This window comes from Pteronotus mesoamericanus, unplaced genomic scaffold (assembly GCF_021234165.1).
Source record: "Pteronotus mesoamericanus isolate MK-2021 breed Mesoamerican mustached bat unplaced genomic scaffold, CSHL_Meso_final contig_2, whole genome shotgun sequence".
Taxonomy (NCBI): Eukaryota; Metazoa; Chordata; class Mammalia; order Chiroptera; family Mormoopidae; genus Pteronotus; species Pteronotus mesoamericanus.
The window spans coordinates 15,223,980-15,244,417 of NW_026555084.1; the positions used below are offsets into that span (position 1 = coordinate 15,223,980).

At 56.3% G+C, this 20,438-nt stretch overlaps 1 protein-coding gene across 1 annotated transcript; it reads right to left on the reverse strand.

The window, feature by feature from the left end:
- Nucleotides 1-3,031: 3,031 nt before the first annotated feature.
- CDX1 (caudal type homeobox 1) lies at nt 3,032-18,360 on the reverse strand. Its single transcript, XM_054567923.1, has 3 exons — nt 17,916-18,360; nt 3,791-3,936; nt 3,032-3,256 (listed from the first exon to the last, which is right to left on the reverse strand). The coding sequence occupies exons 1-3, from the start codon at nt 18,358-18,360 to the stop codon at nt 3,032-3,034; spliced, it is 816 nt and encodes a 271-aa protein (XP_054423898.1).
- Nucleotides 18,361-20,438: the final 2,078 nt, after the last annotated feature.

Genomic DNA, 20,438 nt, shown 5'->3' on the forward strand with positions numbered 1-20,438 from the left:
CCAGCAGGAGGCTGGCTACCCAGACACACACACACACACACACACACACACACACACACACACACACACACACAAGCGCCCCGCCCTGGGCTGCTGGAGACCTCCGGGGTGAGAACACTCCACTCCAAGCCCTCAGCTCAGGCTTTGTGAGAACTGAGCTGTGGCTCTTTCTGCTCAGCTGCACTAATCTCTCGGCCATCAGCAACGCCTCTGTAAGACAAGATTCTCAGCATGGCATGAAGGGTCTAGAAGGTTCTCAGCATGGCAAGAAGGGTCTAGAGGGGAAGTTATATGCAAACCAAGGTGCTGATGGGCATCTCCCTGATTCAGTAAAGGCCATGGAGGCCAGGTCTGACTTTTGAGAGCCTGGGTCTCCAGTACCAATGCAGAGCCTGCGGGGGGGAAGCGGAAACTCTCTACATGCAAAGCAGAAGCACCTAATAGGAAAGCTGGACCATCTCTGAGTGCTGGGGTCTAACAGCTCAGGAGCGGGCCCTTTCCTGAGTCACTACGAGGCTCAGCCTCTGGTGGAAGTCTCTCGGTGACAGAACTCACCACCTCACCAGCCAGCCAATGGCACTGCTTGGAAGTTGTTTTAGATGGAAGTTTCCTTTTTCACAGCACTCATATCACTTGACAGGTGATCACCGACCCAACCTGTGGGCCCCACCCAACCTCTGACCTCCCACGTGGGCAGCAGCTGCGCTCACCCAGCCTGCCGGGCCTGGCCCCGACCTCCTGTCAGGAAGGTCTTCCTGTGGCTGGGGACAGCCTTGTTCTGCCTCAGATCTTCCCAGCCACCATCTGTCCTCGGCATTGGGGGGTGGGGTAGTTAAAACATCAGTCAGGCCTGACAGCCTGTCACACGAGGATGCAGCGGCCCTGGGAGCAGGTGGCCGAAGCCCAGAGCTTTACTATGTCCTGGGCCTTGTGCACGATTCTGAGATAGGTTCTTCTTTTTTTCCATTTGACAAGTGAGGGGGCTGAAGCTCAGAGGAGCTAAGTAATTCACCTGAAGTCTCACAGCTTAGCCGTTAGGCTGGAGCTGAGGCCATCTGACAACAAAACCTGCTACTAACCACTGAGTCACAGCTGAAGTGTGGTCCCCCGGCCTATAGAATCGCCACGCTTCAGAGCGGGGGGTGTTCACTGGGGAGCCGGTAGTGCCAGGAGGGGCTTCTGGGCAGTGAAGCATGGAAAATGCTGGCTTAAAGAAGGTTCGAGGGGCTTCTTTGCTGTGGGCCTCATGAGAGCCTTTGGTGGCTAATACACCACTGTGACTCTCCCAAGAGGGTTAAGCCTGTAGGACTTACCAAACTTGCTCGACCAGAGCCATTTCTTTTTGGTAAACTAGCTCCCCAATTTTACAGATGGGGAAACAAGGCCCAGAGAGGGGAGGCAGTTACCCCAGAGTCACACAGCAAATCCCTCACGGCCAGCCACCCTTCTGCCAACCCTCTTCTTCTGCTCCTAGAGCCCTGGTCCCTTCCCTGGTGCCACCCAGCTCCCAACGCTTTAGAAGTCCACTGCCCTCAGTGAAGCCGCGATGTCTCTGAGGCCACCAGTAGGAGGAGAGAGAGGAGTGCCTGCTGCTCCTCAGGGGCTCGTGTGCAGGAGGGAGCCACCTCATGCATTGTTGTCACGTGCCCCAGGAGCAAAGGGCAGGCGGTGCACACTTTTTATGGCCGGGGCACCTCCCAGAACAGTAAACAGCGGGGGCAGGCAGCTGGCACTAGAGCCCCCCAGCTAGCAGGCCCTGAAAGGGAGGTGAGAACAGCAGCTTTTCTCAGGAGTTTTTACAAGTTAACTTCCTACTGCTCATACTCTTGATTGCCATTCCCTGCTTGGTAGCCTGACAGCACCCACTAGTCTTTAGGCATCAGCTCAAACCTCATCTCCTCCAGGGAGCCTTCCAGACCCTCCAAGAGAAGCTGGAAGCCCCTGAATGCTCCGCCCTCTGATGCCCAAAGCATAGCTCAGACTTGGAACTTCTCTGGGGTGGGGGGGGGGTGGGCAAGGACTGTGAATTCACTGGGCCCAGCCATGCCTGGCATATGGGGGTGCCCAATGAATATTGTAAAATCCTGAGCTGAGAGTATTTGAAAAATTCAAGAGACTGATATTTTACATAGTCTCATAGACTTACTCTGACAGTGTCATGTTTTGATCGTTCAAATGCATTTTAAAGGTGACCTTGTTGTAGGCTGACAGCGACTGAAAGGGATTATGTAATTGTTAGGGAAGGGTGAGGATGATTTACACTTAACACTTTCCTTTAATGCTGTGCATAATGATTTTTATACATCTTTAAAAAGGGGGAAAAATTTTATTCTTGAAGCTGCATCCACGAGATTCCACTCTGTACAACACTTGCCCAGCCGTGAGCTCTGCTTGGCCCAGAGAAAGTCCTCCGAGGGCCCACTGGGGCCTGGGCCCTGAGGGGCAGCCTGGTGGGGTGGGTCGTGGCCGAGGGACTCTGCCCCTCTGAACTCCTCCAGGGGGCCTCTCCCCACCCTGGAGGCCCCACTGAGAATGCTAGTGAGGGGCTATGGCTCTGCGACCCAGAGGGGACAGTCATCAGAGCCTCTCAGGCCCCGTCCTGTGGGTTCTGTGCTCTGCATCAGCCCAGAGAGGTTTCCAGTCATGTCAGGGTGGGGGGCCGGTGGGGCTGAGGCTGCGGGACCAGGCGGGCGTGAGCCGGCCACATTCCTCCCCCTAGGTCACGCTGGGTGAGCGTTCCATTTTCCCTCGGCTCCATCTCCTTTCTCCAGGCCGGTCCAGTCCCTACAGCGGCCTTCTGCCCTTGAACCCACAGAGAAGGAGATGGAGACGGGGGACTTATCTTGGCCCCCCTCCCCCAGCCCTCTAGGGATTGAGACCTCCCACCCTGGGTTCCCTTATCCCCCTGAGACCTAGAACAGGAAAGTGTCCTTATCCAAAGAGCTCGCTGCACAGATAGGTCAAGGGCACACAGGGGCTAGGTGGGTGACTTGTCCAAGGTGACCCAGAAGGTCGGTGGCAGGGCTGGGAGCTAAGGCATGTACTCCTCCTTGACAGGCATTGGAGAGGAGGCGCCCAGGAGGCTGGCGGAGCTGGGGCACAGGCCCCCCAGGGGCGGCCCAGCTGCAGTGGGGGCGACTTCATGGGCTGGCGGTGGCGGCTGCGGGGGCTGGGGCTGCTGCTGCTGCTGCTGCTGCTGCTTCTTCTTGTTCACTTTGCGCTCCTTCGCCCGCCGGTTCTGGAACCAGATCTTCACCTGTGGTTGGAGAACAGAGAGGGGCGGCACACAGGGGCAGTGGGAGGGAGGGAGGGAGGACAGCTGAGCTCTCATTTCTTGGTGCGGCCTTCGCAGCCTGCATCCCGTTCCAGCCGCCCCGGCCATTCACGCACCCCGACCACGCTCTCTTCTCCAGATCATGGTCCCCTACTCCAATGACAACTTTTCCTGTCATCTTCTTCCCCGCCTTCTCCCAAGGCCATACCCTTCCTCCAGGAAGCCCTCCGTGTTCTGCCTGTGACTGCTCTCTCCTCTGGATTTGAACAGCACTGGTCATAGCTGTGGCCTATAGTGAATCAGATCCCCTATCTCCCTCCTGAGGGTTAGGGACAGTGGGTTTTGTTGGGGCAGGAGAGGATTTGGCGGTAGCTCAGTTTTTGCTGTGCTGTGTGACCATGGCCAGGAGACTCGACCTCTCTGTTCTCCTTTGACTGAGTTCTGTCATCTGCCTGGCAGCCCAGAAGCCAGACTCCCGGCGCTGCTTCTGTGGATGAGCTGGGGGGACCCACACACCTGCCGTTCAGTGAGCCCCAGATTGGCAGCCAGCTCTGACTTCCGCCGGATGGTGATGTAACGGCTGTAGTGGAACTCCTTTTCCAGCTCCAGGCGCTGGTGGTCGGTGTAGACCACGCGGTATTTGTCCTTGGTCCGAGTCTTACCTAAGAAGCAGATGGCCAGGAGGAGAGGTGAATGGGGAAGGGGAGCCCGCAAAAGGCCCAGGAAGGGCCCGCAGCCCTCGGAAGGAGAACGCTGAGGTGAGGAGGGCCGTACACCCCAGCCTTGGGGGTGACAACCATTCCCCCCAGGCTCACGTTTGGAGACTTCCTGAGAGGCAAGCACTGCTTCACGCCCATTTGGGGAGGTGCTGAGGCACAGAGAGGGGAAGCAACTTTCCTAGGGCTGCATAGCAAGCTGCCGCTAGCGGGGCTGGGGTTTCAGTCTTGGTCTCCTGACCCAGAGCCCTCCTATGATCGCCAGTTCCTCCAGCTTTCACCCAGCAGTTTCCATATGTGGCTGCACTACAGATACTCCAGGAGCTTGTGGAAAGCAGCTTCTAGGGCATCCCTGACCACGTGGGTCGGAAAGTCTGGGAGTGCAATCTGCATTTTTAGTAGGTTCCCCAGGTGGTTCAGCTTCAGGATCCTCAGACCACAGGTATGAACACCAGTGACATGGAGGGACAACTGGCAGGCAAGTGTAGATTGAGATTAATGATGGCAGCTGTTCCTTTCTCCTGTGCAGAAGAGAGCAGGGAAGAGCCACTGTAGACAGAGGCGGAAGTTTGCCAAACTGTCCTGGGGTGTATGGCGCCTTGATTCCTATTGAGTGTGGCTGCTGGTGACCCTTGACGACCTGGCAGTTACCTCAAGAGGCCTAGCCCTGGACACCGCGCCCTGAGCTAGGGCTGCACGGTGGGCAGGTGCTGGTCTGCGTGGAGCCATCCACACTCCTGCCTGTGCCCAGGCACAGAGCAGGAGTGACTGCTCAGTCCATGACATTTACTGAGCTGCTTCTGTGAGCCAGGCACTGGTGTACATCGGTAAGAGCAAAACCAGAGCAATTCAGGGCTCCAGGCAGAGGGAACAGCAAGTGCAAAGGCCCTGAGGCAGGAGCGTGCCTGACGTCTGACATGTGTGAGAGGCAGTGGGGTGCAGTTAGAGGGCACTTAGCAAGCAGGGAGGAGCAGGTTGCCCAGAGCCTCATGGCCCATGGAAAGGACCCTACTTTTTTTCTGTCTGGAATGGGAGCCACTGCAGGGCTCTGAGCAGAGGAGATATGAGGTCTGGTGTACGTTTTAATATGACTCCGGCTGCCACATGCAGAACAGATTGGCAAGAGGAAGCGGGAAGCACAGGGAGACCTGCAATAACCCAGGAGAGAGAAGGCGCTGGCTTGGCTTCTACATGGGGCTCGGCCGGGGGCCAGGAGCTGGATTTGTAGACCGGCTGGGGTTAATGTCAGGGCTTCTTTGGGGCTGGGATCAGAGGTCTGTCTGGAGAGAATATTAAGAGTCATGCTTGGCCTGGGCTGGTGTGGGGGACTGACTAAACACCATTTTTCTTTGTAAAAAGCCGAGCACATGGCTATAAATAGGAGGCACACGCAAGCGCAGACACACACACATGCGTCCCACCAGGGCAGGGTGGGTCTCTGAATAACCATCGATTCCCTCCTGCCTCACCCTAGTGCCCCCACAACAGCACTGTTTCATCTCTGTCTGGGCCACAAGCTCTGGCCTTGCCTGTCCCTCAGCACCCCTGTCCTAACTACCCACCCCCCAAGCTCCAGCCCCACCCCCTCCACCAAGCCCACGCAGCTTGGCAGGACAGCACTGGGCTCCTTGGGAGCCAAATGGTTTTATGGAGAATGGGAGACAACAGATGTTCCTGGTCTCTTTCCCTTGGGTTTCCTGCCAGAGCAGCGGAACCGCCCTGGACGCTTCCACAACCCCTGCCCTCAGCCCACTGCCCAATGCAGCACGGGACAACCTCGGCCCGCAGCCAGGCCTGGCCCAGGAAAGGGACAAGGGAGTGGCTGCTAAAGCTTTGGTCCAGACGGAGCCCCTGCTTGGCCTAGAAAATTCAATGCCCTCTCAGAAACAGTTCTGTCTCTCGCCCCCTCCACCAGAGCCCAGCAGAAAGCTCTGGTTCCACAGCCCACTGGGTTCACTGGGCTAAACCCAGAGGAGTCATGGGAGTTCAGTCTCCCATTTTATCCATGAAGAGACTGACATTCAGGATGGCTACACAGCTGCCAGAGATCTAAATAAGGGAGGCCTGGAGAGTCCTTCTCGTCCAGGCTCCCTGTGCAGTTGGGACCCCCGGCTGTCACGGCCTCGCCCAAGACCATGCCACCTGGCCTCGGGCTCTCGTTTCCCATTCTCACTCACAACTCCTCACCCATCAGGCTTCGGGGCTGCAGAACCCCCGCCATGGAGCCCACCCTGAGTATTGACAGCAGAGGCTCGAACAGCAGACCACCCATCATCTGGTTGTGTCGGGGAAGGGAGGAGGGCCCAGCCCACAGTGAGATCAGGCTCCCAACAGCCCTGGGCTGTGGGGTCCTGCAGGGTCTGCAGGCTGGGGGCCTGGAAAAGGCCCAGAAGACTTCCAGCCTGGTGTTGGGGATGAGGCTCCCTGCCCACTCAAACCTCAGTCTAAGAGACTCCAAGCAGGGATTATGAAGTTACTTGTCCCCTCAGGCACCCAGCTCTCACTCCCATCCCTTCTCACGAGCAAACAGGGATCCATCGTGCCCGTTCCATAGATCAGGTGGGCGTGGAACTAGATGGGAGGTAGGGCTCTCGCAGCATAATTTGTCCTCTCTGTTCTAGCCTGGCTGCCAATGAAGGCCCATCCCACAGGCCTCATCTCCCCATCCCCCGCCCCCATCCCCTCTTCCTCCTTTGGGCCCAGAAGAGGGGCCGGTGGGCTCAGGAACCTCCTGGCCAACTTCTATTGATAGAGCTGCTGGAAACACACCATTTTGTTGCTAAGAAAAAGGCTTTGCCAGAGAACAAAATGTTTGCTATCACACTGTGTGGTCCAGGGAGTCCACGGGCTATCTACAGAGTGATAATTGCTGCATCCTCCTTGGAGCCCAGCTCGGTGATGTCTAGCCTAGTTGAACATGCACATACTCTTTCCCGATTAATCCCACCTCCAGGCATTGATCCCACAGAGAAATGCCCAAAGCTGTAGCTGTTTTGAACAGCACACGACTGGAAACAATGTACATGCCTATAAGTAGGGAACACGTTAAATAAAAGATGGTGCATCCATGGAGAAGAGCCTTATGCAATCATTCTAAAGGGATTGTAAAGCTCCATATGCACCAATACAGAGCAGTGCCTAAGATATTGTGTTAAGTAAAAAAAAAAAAAAAAAAAAAAAAAAAAATACAAGACACTGAATGTTGTGAATAATGTTTCTGTTTTTGTCCATAAATGTGGGGGTACACACTCACAGTCATAAATTTGTGCACCCACAGAGTTCTTTCTGAAAGACTCTGCAAGAAGCCATTAGCAGAAGCTGCCTCTGGAGAGGGCTTTTGGAGGCTGGGGGACCACCGGTGGGAGAGAATGTTAGGGGTGTTTAAATTTTTACCATGTGCAGACGTGAACTTGTGTTTTTAATGGCAGTTGGGAGCCCTGGGCTGCAGGCCCAGCTCCGGGCCAGAACTCCTGACTGAATGCTCCGAGCCACTCTCCCTGCCCCCTCCCAGGAGCACCTGTGCTGCCCAGAGGGAGGGGAGGGAGGGGGCAGGGAGGTGCGAGAGAGTGGCGGGGTGGGGGTAAGCGGGGGGAGGGAGAGGGCCTGGGATCAATGATTTACAGGCCCTTGGGATGCTGGGGCTAAGGGGGAAGTCCAGGCTCCTGTGACAGGTGTCTGATGGGGGCCACCGCTCCCAGCCACCTAATAAATAACCCTCTGGGCCAGATGCCAGTGCGAGTGGGTGAGGGGAGGGCAGGGAACCCCCCCCCCCCCCCGCCCCAGCTCTCCAGGGGCGCGCACTGTGGGGAGAGCCTTGGGTGACTTGCCCCCGTGAGAGGCTTTCCCACCGCTCTGGCTTTGGGACTTGAGGAATGGCCCACCCATGCGCACCAGCCTGCCCTGGAAGGAGCAAGTGCCCCCCGCCCAGCATGCCTGGCAGGCAGGGGAGAAGATACAGGCTCGTGTTTCCAGACACCTGCCAGGAGCCTCAGAACTGGCCGGAGAGCTTTTTAAAAACACAGATTCTAGCCCAGAAGTTCAGAGTCAGTAGGGTTAAAACAGGGCTCAGGGATGTGATACTTGTATCATTCTCAGGTGCAGGCTGTTCGAGCGAGCTGGCCCCCGGAGGTGTGCAGTACGGCCTCTCACTGGCTGGGTGATCCAGGGCCGTCACCCCACCTCTCTGAGCCTTCTTTTCTTTACCTACAAGACGGGGATAATTATTATTCTAATAAAGGCCAACATGTCCATGTGTCAGACACCTCGTGTCTCAACAATCTATGAAGTCGTACAATTGTTATCCCTGTGTTATAGATGGGGAAGCTGAGGCTCAGAGAGGTCCACACATCTGGCAGGCGAGATTTAAACCCAGGCCTGCCCAGCCTCAGAAACAGCACCAGCACCTACCGCGAAGTGTACGTTCTCCCATAACTAGCCAGCTATGGGGCTTGCAGGGGGCCACTTGCGACAGGTGGGTGAGGTGAAGGGCGGACGATGTCCAGCACAGTACCCGGCGCATACTGCGTGTGTGGGGAAGGGCAAATCTCATTCATTCCCAGTAGTGACAGGATAACCACATGGCAGGAGTGCTGGAAATGATCTGTGCAATGGGTGGTATGTTGGACGAGACTGTTTATTTATAAGCTCCCTTCCAACTTGGAAGCATGAAGCTCCCAATGTTTGTTGATTCTCTGATTGTGTTTGTTACTGTTGCTAAAAGAATTCTAAGAGCAATTTCCCTGCCTGAAAGTCTAGATACAGAGCCTGCCCAGCTAGAGGACGGGAGGTAGGAGCTACACGGCCTTCGTTCAGTGAGGCCTCCCCATCCAGCCTGGACAGGGCAAGGACAGAGTTCAGCCGCTGCCTCCAGGGCGGGGCAGGTGGCTCCAAGAAAAGCCAGTGGACTCTGGGCAGCACTTCCTTTGCCCTCTTCCTGCTGGGTTTGTGGCCTAAGGGATGACACTGCCACCTCTGGCCCTCAGGGCCTGAACTGCAAATCCAGCCCTGGACCCTCTGCAACTCCTCCTTGTGTGGTCCAGCCCCATCTGGCTGTGCATCAAAATCCCCCCAACACACACAAGCTCCGCCCCAGGTCTACTGCATCCTGTTCTCCCCGCCATCTTCAACAAGCCTGCTGGGGGATTCTGAACCACCAGCCGGAGCCAGCAGGTCCAGGTCCCAGTTCTGTGCCATCTGTGTGGTCTTGAAGAAGGCCTGTCTCCAATCTGGGCCTCACTTTCTCCTGTGCATCAGGAGAGGTTTGGGGTGTCAGCTCTGAAGGCCCCATAGAGTCTAAAGTTCTGTGCAGCTCTGAGCCCTCCCATAAGGACAAGACACCCCCTCCCCGTCACCACCCACCACCTGGGCAGCACACACAGGGAGGGGGCATGGCCTGCACATCCTCCAGCCAAGTCCCTCGGACACATGAGGGGAGGAGGCACCAGGGAGTCACCCATGTCCGTAGTGCTGGCCTGGGGACCACAGAGAGAAAGGCAAGCTCTGGGGCCTTTGGCAGGAGGGGGCTCAGAAAAGGGGGAAGCACCGGGGCCACCACGGAGCCCCACTGCAAAGAGGGCGGGGAAGGAAGGAGATGGACTTCGCTGAAAGGATGGTGAGCATTTTTCAGCACAATGAGGAGGAAGAAAGAACTACAAATATGTTGAGCATGCAATTAACTTTAACATAAAACATGTGAGGTGATATCCAGATAACACATATAAGAGGGCCGCGAAGGTAGCCCCGGGGTGGTGGCGCTCCTGGGGAGGGGCCTGATCCTATCAGCTTTTCCACTGTGCTGAGCTGTGGGTGAGGCCCCGTGCACAGGGGGCGAGTCCCCAGACCTTGCTGGAGGCAGAGAGAGACCTGACCCACCTCCACCATCCTTAGCTGAAGGAGTTGACAAGCGACTGAACCTCTTTGGGCTTTCCTTCCCCATGGGGAACAGAATGGATGTGAGAGCAGTTTGTAAAGGGCAAAGAGCTCTGGAGACAACAAGGAGAACTGAGCTATTTGTGGCAGCGGATGCTGGAGGGCTCCCCTGGGAGACGGAGGAACGCCGCCTGATGGGGAGCAGCAGGGCAAAGAACACGCTGGCCTGGGCGTGGGGAAAGCTGGCTGGGCCACCCGCCACACGTGTGACGGCCAGTTTGGGTCTGTTTCCTCCTCTGTACTACCAGGGGATGGGACCTCTGCTGCGGCAGCCCTGACCTGGCCAGTTCGATGATGGTTGTCTCTTGTGGGCCATGAGGCTTTCTAGTGGGTCCTCGACTGGGTCCTTGCTCCTGCTGATCTATGAGTCCCAGGATGCTCCTTCAGTTCCTCATTCAAGCCCTGGAGCAGGGGTGAGGCTGGTGTGGGGCGGGCGGGAATGGCCCGGCCAGCCACAAATAGGAGCCTTGCAGCCTCAGGCAAGCTTCTCCTCCCTGCCCTGACCCTCCTTCCTGGATACAGTGCTCAGTCAGCACTGCACGCTCCTCCTCCCAGGCCACCTGTGCGTCATCCCCTGCCCTATCTATTTCCTGGAGGTCCACAGTCTGACTTGGCTCTGGGAGACAGCAGAGAGGACAGAGCCTTCGGAGTCAGACAGGCCCGCTGGTCCTTGCCCAGGCCGGCCACATGCCAGCAGTGTGAGCCCGGGCCAGGCACTGAGCCTCTTGGAATCCCAGTTTATTCATTCCTCCTTATATGCGGTCCTTTTGGAGATTAGATAAGAAAATCTCCTCAGTAAGGTCATTAGTAATAAAAGCTAGCCGTGACGAGGACGATGAAGACGAAGAGGACTGCAGAGATGGGAGAGGCAGGAGAGAACCCACGCTGTAGAGGGAGGGTCCCATCTGGAGTGGCTTACCTCTCTAAGAACCCTTGAGGATGATTTTCCTGCACTGTCCCACAAGACAGCTACCAGCCACATGTGGCTATTTATATTTGCATTAATTAAATAGAATTAAAATTCAGGTCTTTAGTCACACTGGCCATATTTCGAGTGCTCGAAAAGACACATGCAGCTCGTATGCTGGACTGTACACATGCAGCGTATGTTCGCCGTTGGACAGCCCCGCGAGACCAGGCTCGTACCAAGGGCCAGATGCCTGCACCTGCACGGTGCCTGCACCATCTGTGGCACGGCCCGTGCTCACACCCACCACCCGTTCAGTCTTCCAAGGTTGCTGCACAGAGGCACCTAAAAGAAGGGGCATCCTTGGTCCAGAACAGCCCTTTTAAAATCTGCAAACAGCAACGGAGTCCCTGCAAACCTTCTCCAAGGCTGAACAACCCAAGGCCTCTCTGAGACGTTTCCTGGTGGGATTGCCAGGCCTCTGCTCTAGCCAGGCCACCCTCCTCTGGTGAGGCGGTGAGGCCTCTGCCCAGGGGTCTGCAGGCGTGGCTCCAGAAGGCCTCCATTTGGGTGGAGGTGGAGGGAGGGGTTCTGGACTCAGCCCTTTTCTGGCTCACTGTGTGACCTTGGCAAATCTCCTCCCCTCGGTGCCTGGCTCCTTCTGTGCTCTGTGAGGGCAGGCACCATGCCACCTTGCTCACCCAGTCCTGTAACAGTGGCTGGCCCACAGCAAGGACTTGCTGGGCCTTGTTGAGTATGTAACACAGACCTACTGCTTCCTGGTCTTTCTGATCTCCGTAAATAGTCCCCATCCTTCAGGCCAGAAGCCTTGCTGGCACGTCCCACTCCCCACATCCGATCCATCAGCTGGTCGGCTCGGCCTCCAAAGGACACCCATTTATTCAGCTCCACGGATGCCACAGCCGTAGTCAAAGCCACTAATCTAATGCAGAAATGTGCTGTTCTGGGGTCAGAAATACCTGCATTTGAAAAAATACTGAGCACTCAATGCATGCTAGTTCATATTATTACTATGGTACTTGCTTGGTATTTATTTGTTAAATAGTTCACTCCTCTCTTTCATTGCTGGGGGGGGGGGCGGCACTTATTAAAAACAAACAAGTGATACAATTACAGACTCTGGTTAGTATGAAGGAGAGCAAGCGAAGACCTGAGAGCCAGATTCAGTGGTGGTTGGGTGGAGAAAGGCATACTTTACTCAGTTTAGGGGAGGGCTTCTGGAGGAGGCAACATTTAAGCCAAGCCTTAAGGTTGAGAAGGAGGTTTCCATGTTACCAACAGGGAAGGATATCCTAGGAAGGGAGACAGCATGTACAAAGGTCCTAAGGCTGAAAGTGGCAGCGTCAGGGGCAGACAGTGCCAGCTCGCTGAGGGGACTCTGTCTGCTGGTTCTGGCTGGAATCCCTAGCACCCAGAAGAGACACTGAGGCATATTATCGTCCACAGGCCTGAATGCATGGATGGATGAATGAATGAATCAATGAATGAGAGAGAGAGGCACATAATGAGGCTGGAGAGGCTGGCAGAGCTGAGTCTTAGGATAAGGGGTATGAGGCTGGAGCACCAGCCTCGGCTTTCACTAACACCTGCCCCCTCTCTGTTGATGCAGAGGGATCTAGTCACCCCCTTACAAACCTAAGGGGTGAGTGTGGCGTGAACAGGGTTTAGCACGTTAACATAATGACAGACCTGACTCCAGACGCAATTGTTTCCAAACCCCAGGAGTTCCAGGACAGAAGCCCACGGGGCCAGCCCATTCAGATAACTCCCTCCTGACAAGCAGCACAAGGCTGCTAACAAAGCCAATTTGGACCTTCAGGAGGACTTCCTCGCCTCTCAGCAGCAGTATCTGCCGAAACGGGGGGTTGGGGGGTGTAGCAAACATTCAACCAAAAACAGCCTTCTGCCACCTTCTAACTGGGTCATTCCCCTCCCCAGCTACATCTGAGCGATGAGGTGTCACATGGAGCTTCTGCCTTGAGAGCCAGTTTTAAACAGCCCAGCCCCTGCTGTGCCCACCCTCCCCCTCCAGCCTCTTTTAGCTCTTCCTCGACTGGCCTCCTTTTCCCCCACCTGGGCCGGGACGCGCTGGGGAGGGGCACTTGGGCTCCTGTGCCAGGGTGTTGCTTTATCCGACGGATGCTCCATAGGCCTATCGTGTGTGGGTCTGCTGCATCCCCGTTGTGTGAGCTTGCGAGCTGCCTTGCCCTCTCTGAGCCTTGTTAACTTTATCTGTAAAATTAGGCTAATAATAGATTCTCACACTTTTAGGGTTGTTAGGAGGCTTAGGTGAGATCACCCATGCAAAGGGCACAGCGCCTGGCACATGGTAAGGACTCAGGCAAGACCAGGGTTATCAGCTGTATCATGAGCCCCTGCTGTGGGCAAGGAACAGTAAGAAGGATGGGACTGAGACTAGTTCCTGAGGGGTAACGGATGGCAGATGACAGGGATAAACAGTCAGTGGTAAATGTTGTTCATACGAGGGCCTGATAGAGTGTTGGGAGGGGAGGAACCAAGGAGGGCTTGCCAGAGGAGGCGGCCTTGAAAAAAGGAGCAGCATTTGAACTGGTGAAAGATGTAGAAGAGGAAAGGGAGAATAGTTCAGGTGAGGTGCCCAGACTGGAGGGGTGGGTGTGTAAGGCGTGTGCTCGAGTGCACCTGCCAAGGACTAGAAGAGATGGTCACAGGCACCGATGCACTGAGCACCTACTAGGCCACCCCAGGGATCTAGGTACCCTTGCTTCGAGGTGCAATCTTATTGTCATCTGAACACTATCGTGGAAGAAGCTGAGGCTCAGCGGAATGATCCAAATTAACTTTCCTGATGCTAACACAGCTTCTAACAGAAATACAATCACAGCTAAGGTCCAGATCTTAACTGCTGCAAGCAAGCATCTCTGTATCTACGCAAACCAGCGGGAGGGTAGCTTCAGTAGTGGGTTGGGAGTCAGTTCTCAACAGGGCTTTGAATGCCACAGAAATGGGGCTGGATTTCACAGCAGTGAAATGGCTTAAAATAAAACGGCAATTCCATGGCAGTGGGGAGCCATGGAGTGCTCTTGAGCAGGGGTGTGCCTTGAATAGGTGAATCAGTTCACGGTTTTGAAGGTAGCTGGGCATCGGAGAGGCTGAAAGTGAGGGGCCAGGTTGGTGGCTGTGGCAACAGAGAGAGAGAGAGAGTCTGGAATGTGGTGAGGGACGGGGTTCATCCCTTCCTGGGCCTCAGTTTCTCCATCTAAAAGCTGAAGGGGTTGAACCAAGATCTAAACCCTGCTGCAAAGTCTCATCACCCGAGTGAACGTCTCCCTCGTGGTGCGGAACCTCAGCCTCCCTAATAGGCCATTAACCTGTGAAGCGCTGTTTATGCACAAGGAATGGCTGCTGAGCCTTCGGCAGAGGATGATGTAGGGCCTTCTTAATGAAAACACTGGTATTTGTAGATGCAAAGGGGGAAGGGGAAAAAAATGGAACCCCTTTCGTCATTTTCTACCCTGGCCTCAGTCAAGTGACAGCAAACACTTGGAACGGTTTCATATCTGATTGTGGGATGGAGGCCCAAAGCCTCTCCCTGATCGTCTCTATTTTCACTGCCCCCTCGTTAGAACAAAGCCAGGGTCTTAGTCCCAGCCTTCGCTATGCCGGTGTCCCAGGTAAGGATGGCACCACCTTGTCCCAGTGGTGAGAGGGGAGCCACGAGGCTTCCGTCCGTTGGCATGAGCCCTCGACTAGACAGTTGTGAGTCCCATCTCCAGGGCTGGGACCTCAGAAACCTGTGTCAAAGCCAAGGTCTCATCTCTCCCCTCTTCCCCCAGAGTCACCTACTGTTGCTCACACTCGCCCTGGTCATTCAGTCAACAAAATATATTGAGCACCTGCAAAATGCCACACATGGAGCTGGGTGTCGAGAATGTAGTGACAGGTCAAATAGACGTGGCTCTGGATCTCAGAGGCGTTCACCTTGGTGGGTAGGCAGGGGAATAGACCACACACAAACACACCAATAACTGAGTAAACTGCAATGGCGGTTAGTGCTCTACAGAGAGTGTGGCAAAGATTATCAGTGGTTGTAGGAGAAGACTTCCTTGGGAAATCATGGAGGACATCTCTGAGGAGGTGAGCATTAAGCTGAGACCTGAAGGGTGAGAAGGAGACAGGCCTGCAAAGAGTCATGGAGAAGAGGTTTCTGGGAAGAGGGAACGACACTTGTACAAGACCTGCAGAAGGGCGTGGCATGTCCAAAACACTAAAAGAGTGCTGGAGTGGCTAGCATTTGGTGGCCGAGGGGAGAGGGGGTAGAGTTGAGGTCAGGGAGGCAGGCAAGGGTCGAGTGCTGCTGCTCTACAGTCTCAGGGACCTCAGGAAGGAGTGCAGATTTCCCCCCCAAATGATGGGAAACCTTTGGAAATTTTTTAACTGACTCATCCAACATCTATTCTAGTCCAGATTTCACTTATGTGAAACTAGAACATCCCTTCCAGTCTCTGGTCTTCAGTTCCCCATCTGTACACCTGGTCTCTGACTGTCCAGCTCAGATAGGGTAGAGTGCAGGAAAAATGGGCTGGCCAAAAATGCCATCATAAGACGGGGTGACCAGAGGGCCGGGCGGGGGGGGGATGATAGGCACTGATCATTCGTCTGCCATCTGAGACAGCAGCATTCACACAGGTAACACCCTGAGAGACCCTGTATCTTCATTGCCCAGAAGGAGAAACTGAGGCCAAACAGGGGAGGAGGGCTTGGCCTCTCTCTCTCTCTCAGAAGGTCTGTAACCCCACCCAATTCTGCCCCCGCCTCAGGGGCACTGGTCATAATTAGATGCCCTCTGGGCAGACAGGCAGCAGCTTCTAGCTTTCAGAAGGCCAGGACCCCTGCCTCCTTGGCAGAATGGGTCCAACCTGACCCCTGGGGGCAGCCACTTTCCTTGCCGCCACACGTCCTTTAGCCTTTCCTTCTGCTGTCTGGGGGTCAAGGGAGAAAGGTCTTTTGCCTTTGGGCAGAGTTACTCCTAGGCCCTTTTTCTGCCCTGAAACAACAGCATCCAAATGACTTTTGAGATCAGAGGCTGAGTTGGGTTGCCAGCTCCCATGCCCAAAGAGGTGGTTTGCCTGACATCACATGGCCTGGAAGCTCCCCCAGACAGCCCCAGTCCTCTGACCCCCACTGACCTACTCTCCCCCCTCACACAGTGAGGTCTCTGAGACGGTAGAGCAGGAGCAGTGGCACTTGGGCCATGCCTCTCTCAAAGTCCCGCCCTTGGGGAAGCCCCCCATCCATCTCCAAAGTCACCTGATCAGCAGGAAGTAACAACTGGAATAGAGGAGCAGGAAAAGCAGGCTTCTTCCTCCAGGGAACAGACACAGAACTGCAGGACCCTGAGGGTCCCTGGCCCCAGACACCTTCTCTCATATAATCTAACGCAGGGTTCCCAGCCGGGGTCACGGATAAAGCTTCCCGGGCCTCGAACATTCCTGAAATTGTCTGCCAAATTAGGCAACACTCTTTTCTAGGGAGATTGGTACTTTCCCTCAGATTTTTTAGAGGGGTCCTTTTGTAACTCAAACAAGGTACGAGACCTTTCTCGTTCATGTCACAGATGATAAAACTAAGACCCAGAAAAGATGACTGATTTTAGAGAAGCTATTTAGAGAATTAGCCCACAGGCTTGGTGGTCAATCTGCCAGGACTCCAGTCCCAGCCTCACCATTTACTGGTTATAAATACTTGCTCTGTGAAAGTATTTAACTTCTCGATGCCATCATTTCTTCATCTTAACACTGGGGGTGATAACAGTACCCACTATAATGTTATAAGAATTAAATGAGTTAGCACATGCAAGATCTTAGGTCAGTGCTGGGTCTATTAGTAAGTATCATAATTTAGCTAAGGTTACAGAAACAAGGGGCAGGGTCGGGTCATACGTCCCAGTCCTCCGAGGCCTCTGGAGGCAGATACGAGGTGCTGCGTCCCTGGGACTCCCAAGAAGGTGGTCTGATTACAGCCGGACCTGTAGCTACTGATCAAGCCCTCCCCGGCATCTGCCCCCGGGTGAGCAGGGCGTGTGTGGAGACAAGGGGGATGAAGCTAGAGAGGAGGTGGGGAAGTCCCAGGCTCCATCCCAGCTGGGGGAAGGGGAGGAGGGGCTGGACATCAAAGGGTGGGCAGGCCAACTTCCCGCCCACCAGGCCAGGTGGCCTTTGTCAGGACTGGCCCGACACAGTCAGGACAATGGGGTATCGTGTTCACTTCCCGGCCAACAGGAGTCACTACCGAGCCAAGGCGCAGCCTGTTACATGACAAAGGGGGGACCTATAAAGGAGGTCAGGCCGCCCCTCATTAAAGCGGGGCCTTTGTCCAGCCCCTTCCCCTGCCTTTGAAGAGGGTGGATCAGAGAGGCCTGCCTGGGGGCAGGAGGTTCACAAGCTCAGGAACCAAACAGCAGCCACCTTCCCAACTGCTCCCGCTTTCCCCTCCCCCAGGGTCAAGAGTTCAGGAAGGGCCCTGGGATGGGAAGGTAAGGAGCACCCCACCCGCCAGTCTCACCAAAGAGGGCTCTTTTTTAGTCCAAATAACATGGCCCTCCAATCTCTTCACTGTATGGGTTGGGGAGCTGACACCAGTAAAGGAAAGTGACCTGGCCGCCTTCTTACACTCAGGGCACCGTCCCATCCGGGGCGGGCTTGCAGCCTCTGCCCGGGCTTGGGATAGGGCTGGAAGAAACCGAGGAGGACCAGGGCCAGTGTCTCTAAAAGGGCCCTAGAATAAAGGCCTGGGGGCAGTGTTCTAGCTGCGGCCTTGCCACGCAACCACACGCCCCCTAACTTCACTTTTGGGGGCTCAGTTTCCCGACCTAGACAGAAAGGCGGGTTGTGCTTCCTCTGGCTGGGATTCGGAAAGGGAAGCTGAGACGACAGCCCCCCGGGGCGAGAGCGGTAGGGGAGGCCGCATCCCAGGAACCCAGGCAGGGCCAGGGCAGAGGTCACACAGGGGACGGCCGGAGCCCAGCCCTAGCACCTGCCGGTGCCCAGGGGAACCATCCGGAGGCGCAGGGCCAGGGAAGGGTCCTTACCGCTGCTACCGCTGCCTCCCGCCGCCACGCTGCGCCGCATCCATTCGTAGGGAGTCCGCCTTTGCGCTCCGGGTGAGGACGGTGCGCCCGGGCCGCCGAGGGGCTGCGCCAGAAGGCCCGGGCCAGGCCCAGGGGGCGCTGGCACGGGGCTAAAGTCCGGAGGGGGCCCGAATGCCAGCGGGACTGGGCTGGCGGCCGGGGCCGCAGGGCCCGGGCCATAGGCGGCGGCCCAGTCGTCCTTGGGCGAAGAGAAGGGCGCGCTCCAGGCCGCAGGGGGCGCGGGGGTCGGCTCCACATGAGAGTAGCCGGTAAAGTCGGAGTACTGCGGGGGTCCGGGGGGCGGGGGCGGAGGCCCGTAGGCTTGCGGGCCCAGGCCGAGACTGGGGGGCCTGGCGGGGCCGGGGTACACGGGAGAGTCCTTGTCCAGTACATAGCCCACGTACATGGTGGCCGCAGGGACCCCCGCGCATGCTGGGCCCTGGAGCCGCCGCCGCGGGCCGCCCCAACGAGCAACTGCTCACCTGAACTCGCCAGCCCCGCCGCCGGGCCGCCCCACCCAGGCCTTTTATAGCCCCGGGACGCCCGCGGCCCCAGCCGAGGCGGGTTTGCATTTCAAAGCGGGGGGTGCCTCCGGGCCGCGAATCAAAGGGGGAAACCCGTCGGGGGCGGGGGGTTCAAAAGGAGACAAATTGCCACCCCAAGCGGGAGGTGGACGGGACGGGGCCTGGAGGGGTGGGGACGCGGAGGCCGCATCCTGGGCGAGCGTCGAGGCACGCTAGGTGTGGGAGAGCCCTGAGAGGCTGGCGGCCCAGGGGCGGAACTCTGCGATCTCCCCGTGGAGAAAAGGGATGGGGGGCCGCCTGGGGTCCCTAGGCCAGCGTCACACAGCCAGGCCAGGCTTGTGGCACACTCCGCAGTGACCAGCTTGAGGTGAGGGGGCAACTGGACTTCAAACACCGTTCTTGTCTGTAGGGGGACAGAGTTCTTAATTTTGGAGGGGCAGGGGTCACGACCCTTCTGAGTGTCCTATGGAAGCTGTGGATGTTTTCACTGGGAAAATGCACATATGCACATACACGAGTTCTTTGGGAGGTGGTACGGGGGGCTCTTTGGGGGACATTCTGAGGAACCTCTTGCAGTTCTCTTGGCGGTCCCCTACCTCCTTTATTTGAATGAGAGGTTTCAAACACACACAAAAGTAGAATTGGGCGAGTGACCTGCTATATGCCCATCGCCGAGCTTCAACCATTATCAAGATTTATTTCATCTCCTCCCCTTCTTTTTTTGCTAAAATATTTTAAAACAAATTTTAAACATCATTAACAAAATTAACACAAATTCCTGGGTATTATCCAGCACCCACCCCCAATTAAAGACTGGCAAGCATTTCACAGCTACCCCAGTGGAGGAGGGTGGGTGAACCATTGAGGGACCCTGAGTGAACTGGGAGTAGGGAGCAGGGTTGAGGGATTGGGGAGGGAATTCCCCGGGGAGGGGTCGTGAAGGACTGAGCTCTGGGTCAGGAAGCCTGGGGAAGGCAGGTTCCCTTCCCCACAGGAGGCTCAGTGCCCAGGAGCTGCTCAGAAAGCCCCTGTGGGGTTTGATCCTCTGACATATCTTGGGGCTCCCCAAATGTGCAGGGCCATGGGACCTGCCCTGAGGTAGACAGAATCAGAGAGGCTCTTATCTATTCAATTTGCCTCTCCCATGAGTCACTGGCCCCGGGCAGGACAGCAGCATCTCTGGGCCAGATGTGTCAGGATCAGGACCCAGCTGACAGGGCCCGGTGCAAAAGGACGTCGGGAGGCCCCTGGTTCAGAGGTTATTGAGGCTTTCAAGATGGCGACAGCAGAGGGTTCCACCAAGCGTGGGGCCCTTCCCACACGCAGCCCTTCTAAGCAAACGCGGGGCCCTGTGTGACTGCACAGCTGACCCACCTGGGAAGCTGGCTCCAGTCAAATCTTGTTCTTCTGGGGCTCCGATGGATATGGCCCAGGGCTCCCCTTCTCGCTCAGAGGGACGCTTTCCACAGTGCGGGTGGAAACATGGTGGCCCAGACGGGCCAGAGGCTGTGCCCAAGTTTCTGCAGCGAAGTGAAGGCTGCCTTTGGAGATGGAGAGGGGGCTGCTGGGGTCGTGGCTGACACGGGTGAGCACGTGGTTGCCTCTGCAGGGAGGGGCCCCTGTCCCCTGACAGGAAGTGGACATGCCAGTGACATTTTACTCCGAAGTCATGCAAAATTCTTTCAAGGGGTCAGTGAGGAACTGGGAAAAGTACAGAGGGTGAAGGACTGGGCTCCCCTCTCTGACCTGACATCACCGGGGCTGCTCAGACTCAAGGCAGGGAAGACCTGGAGTGGGACTTGAAGGTCTGAGTTTGGGGCGTGGGACAGGGCAGACCTGGGACCTGAGAAAGCAAGCAAACTGCAGGCACAGACACACATGTCCACCCACCCATCACAAAGGGCTCTCTAAAGGGCCATCCATCAGGAAATAGGTTGTCATGAAAAAGGGAGTGAGTTCA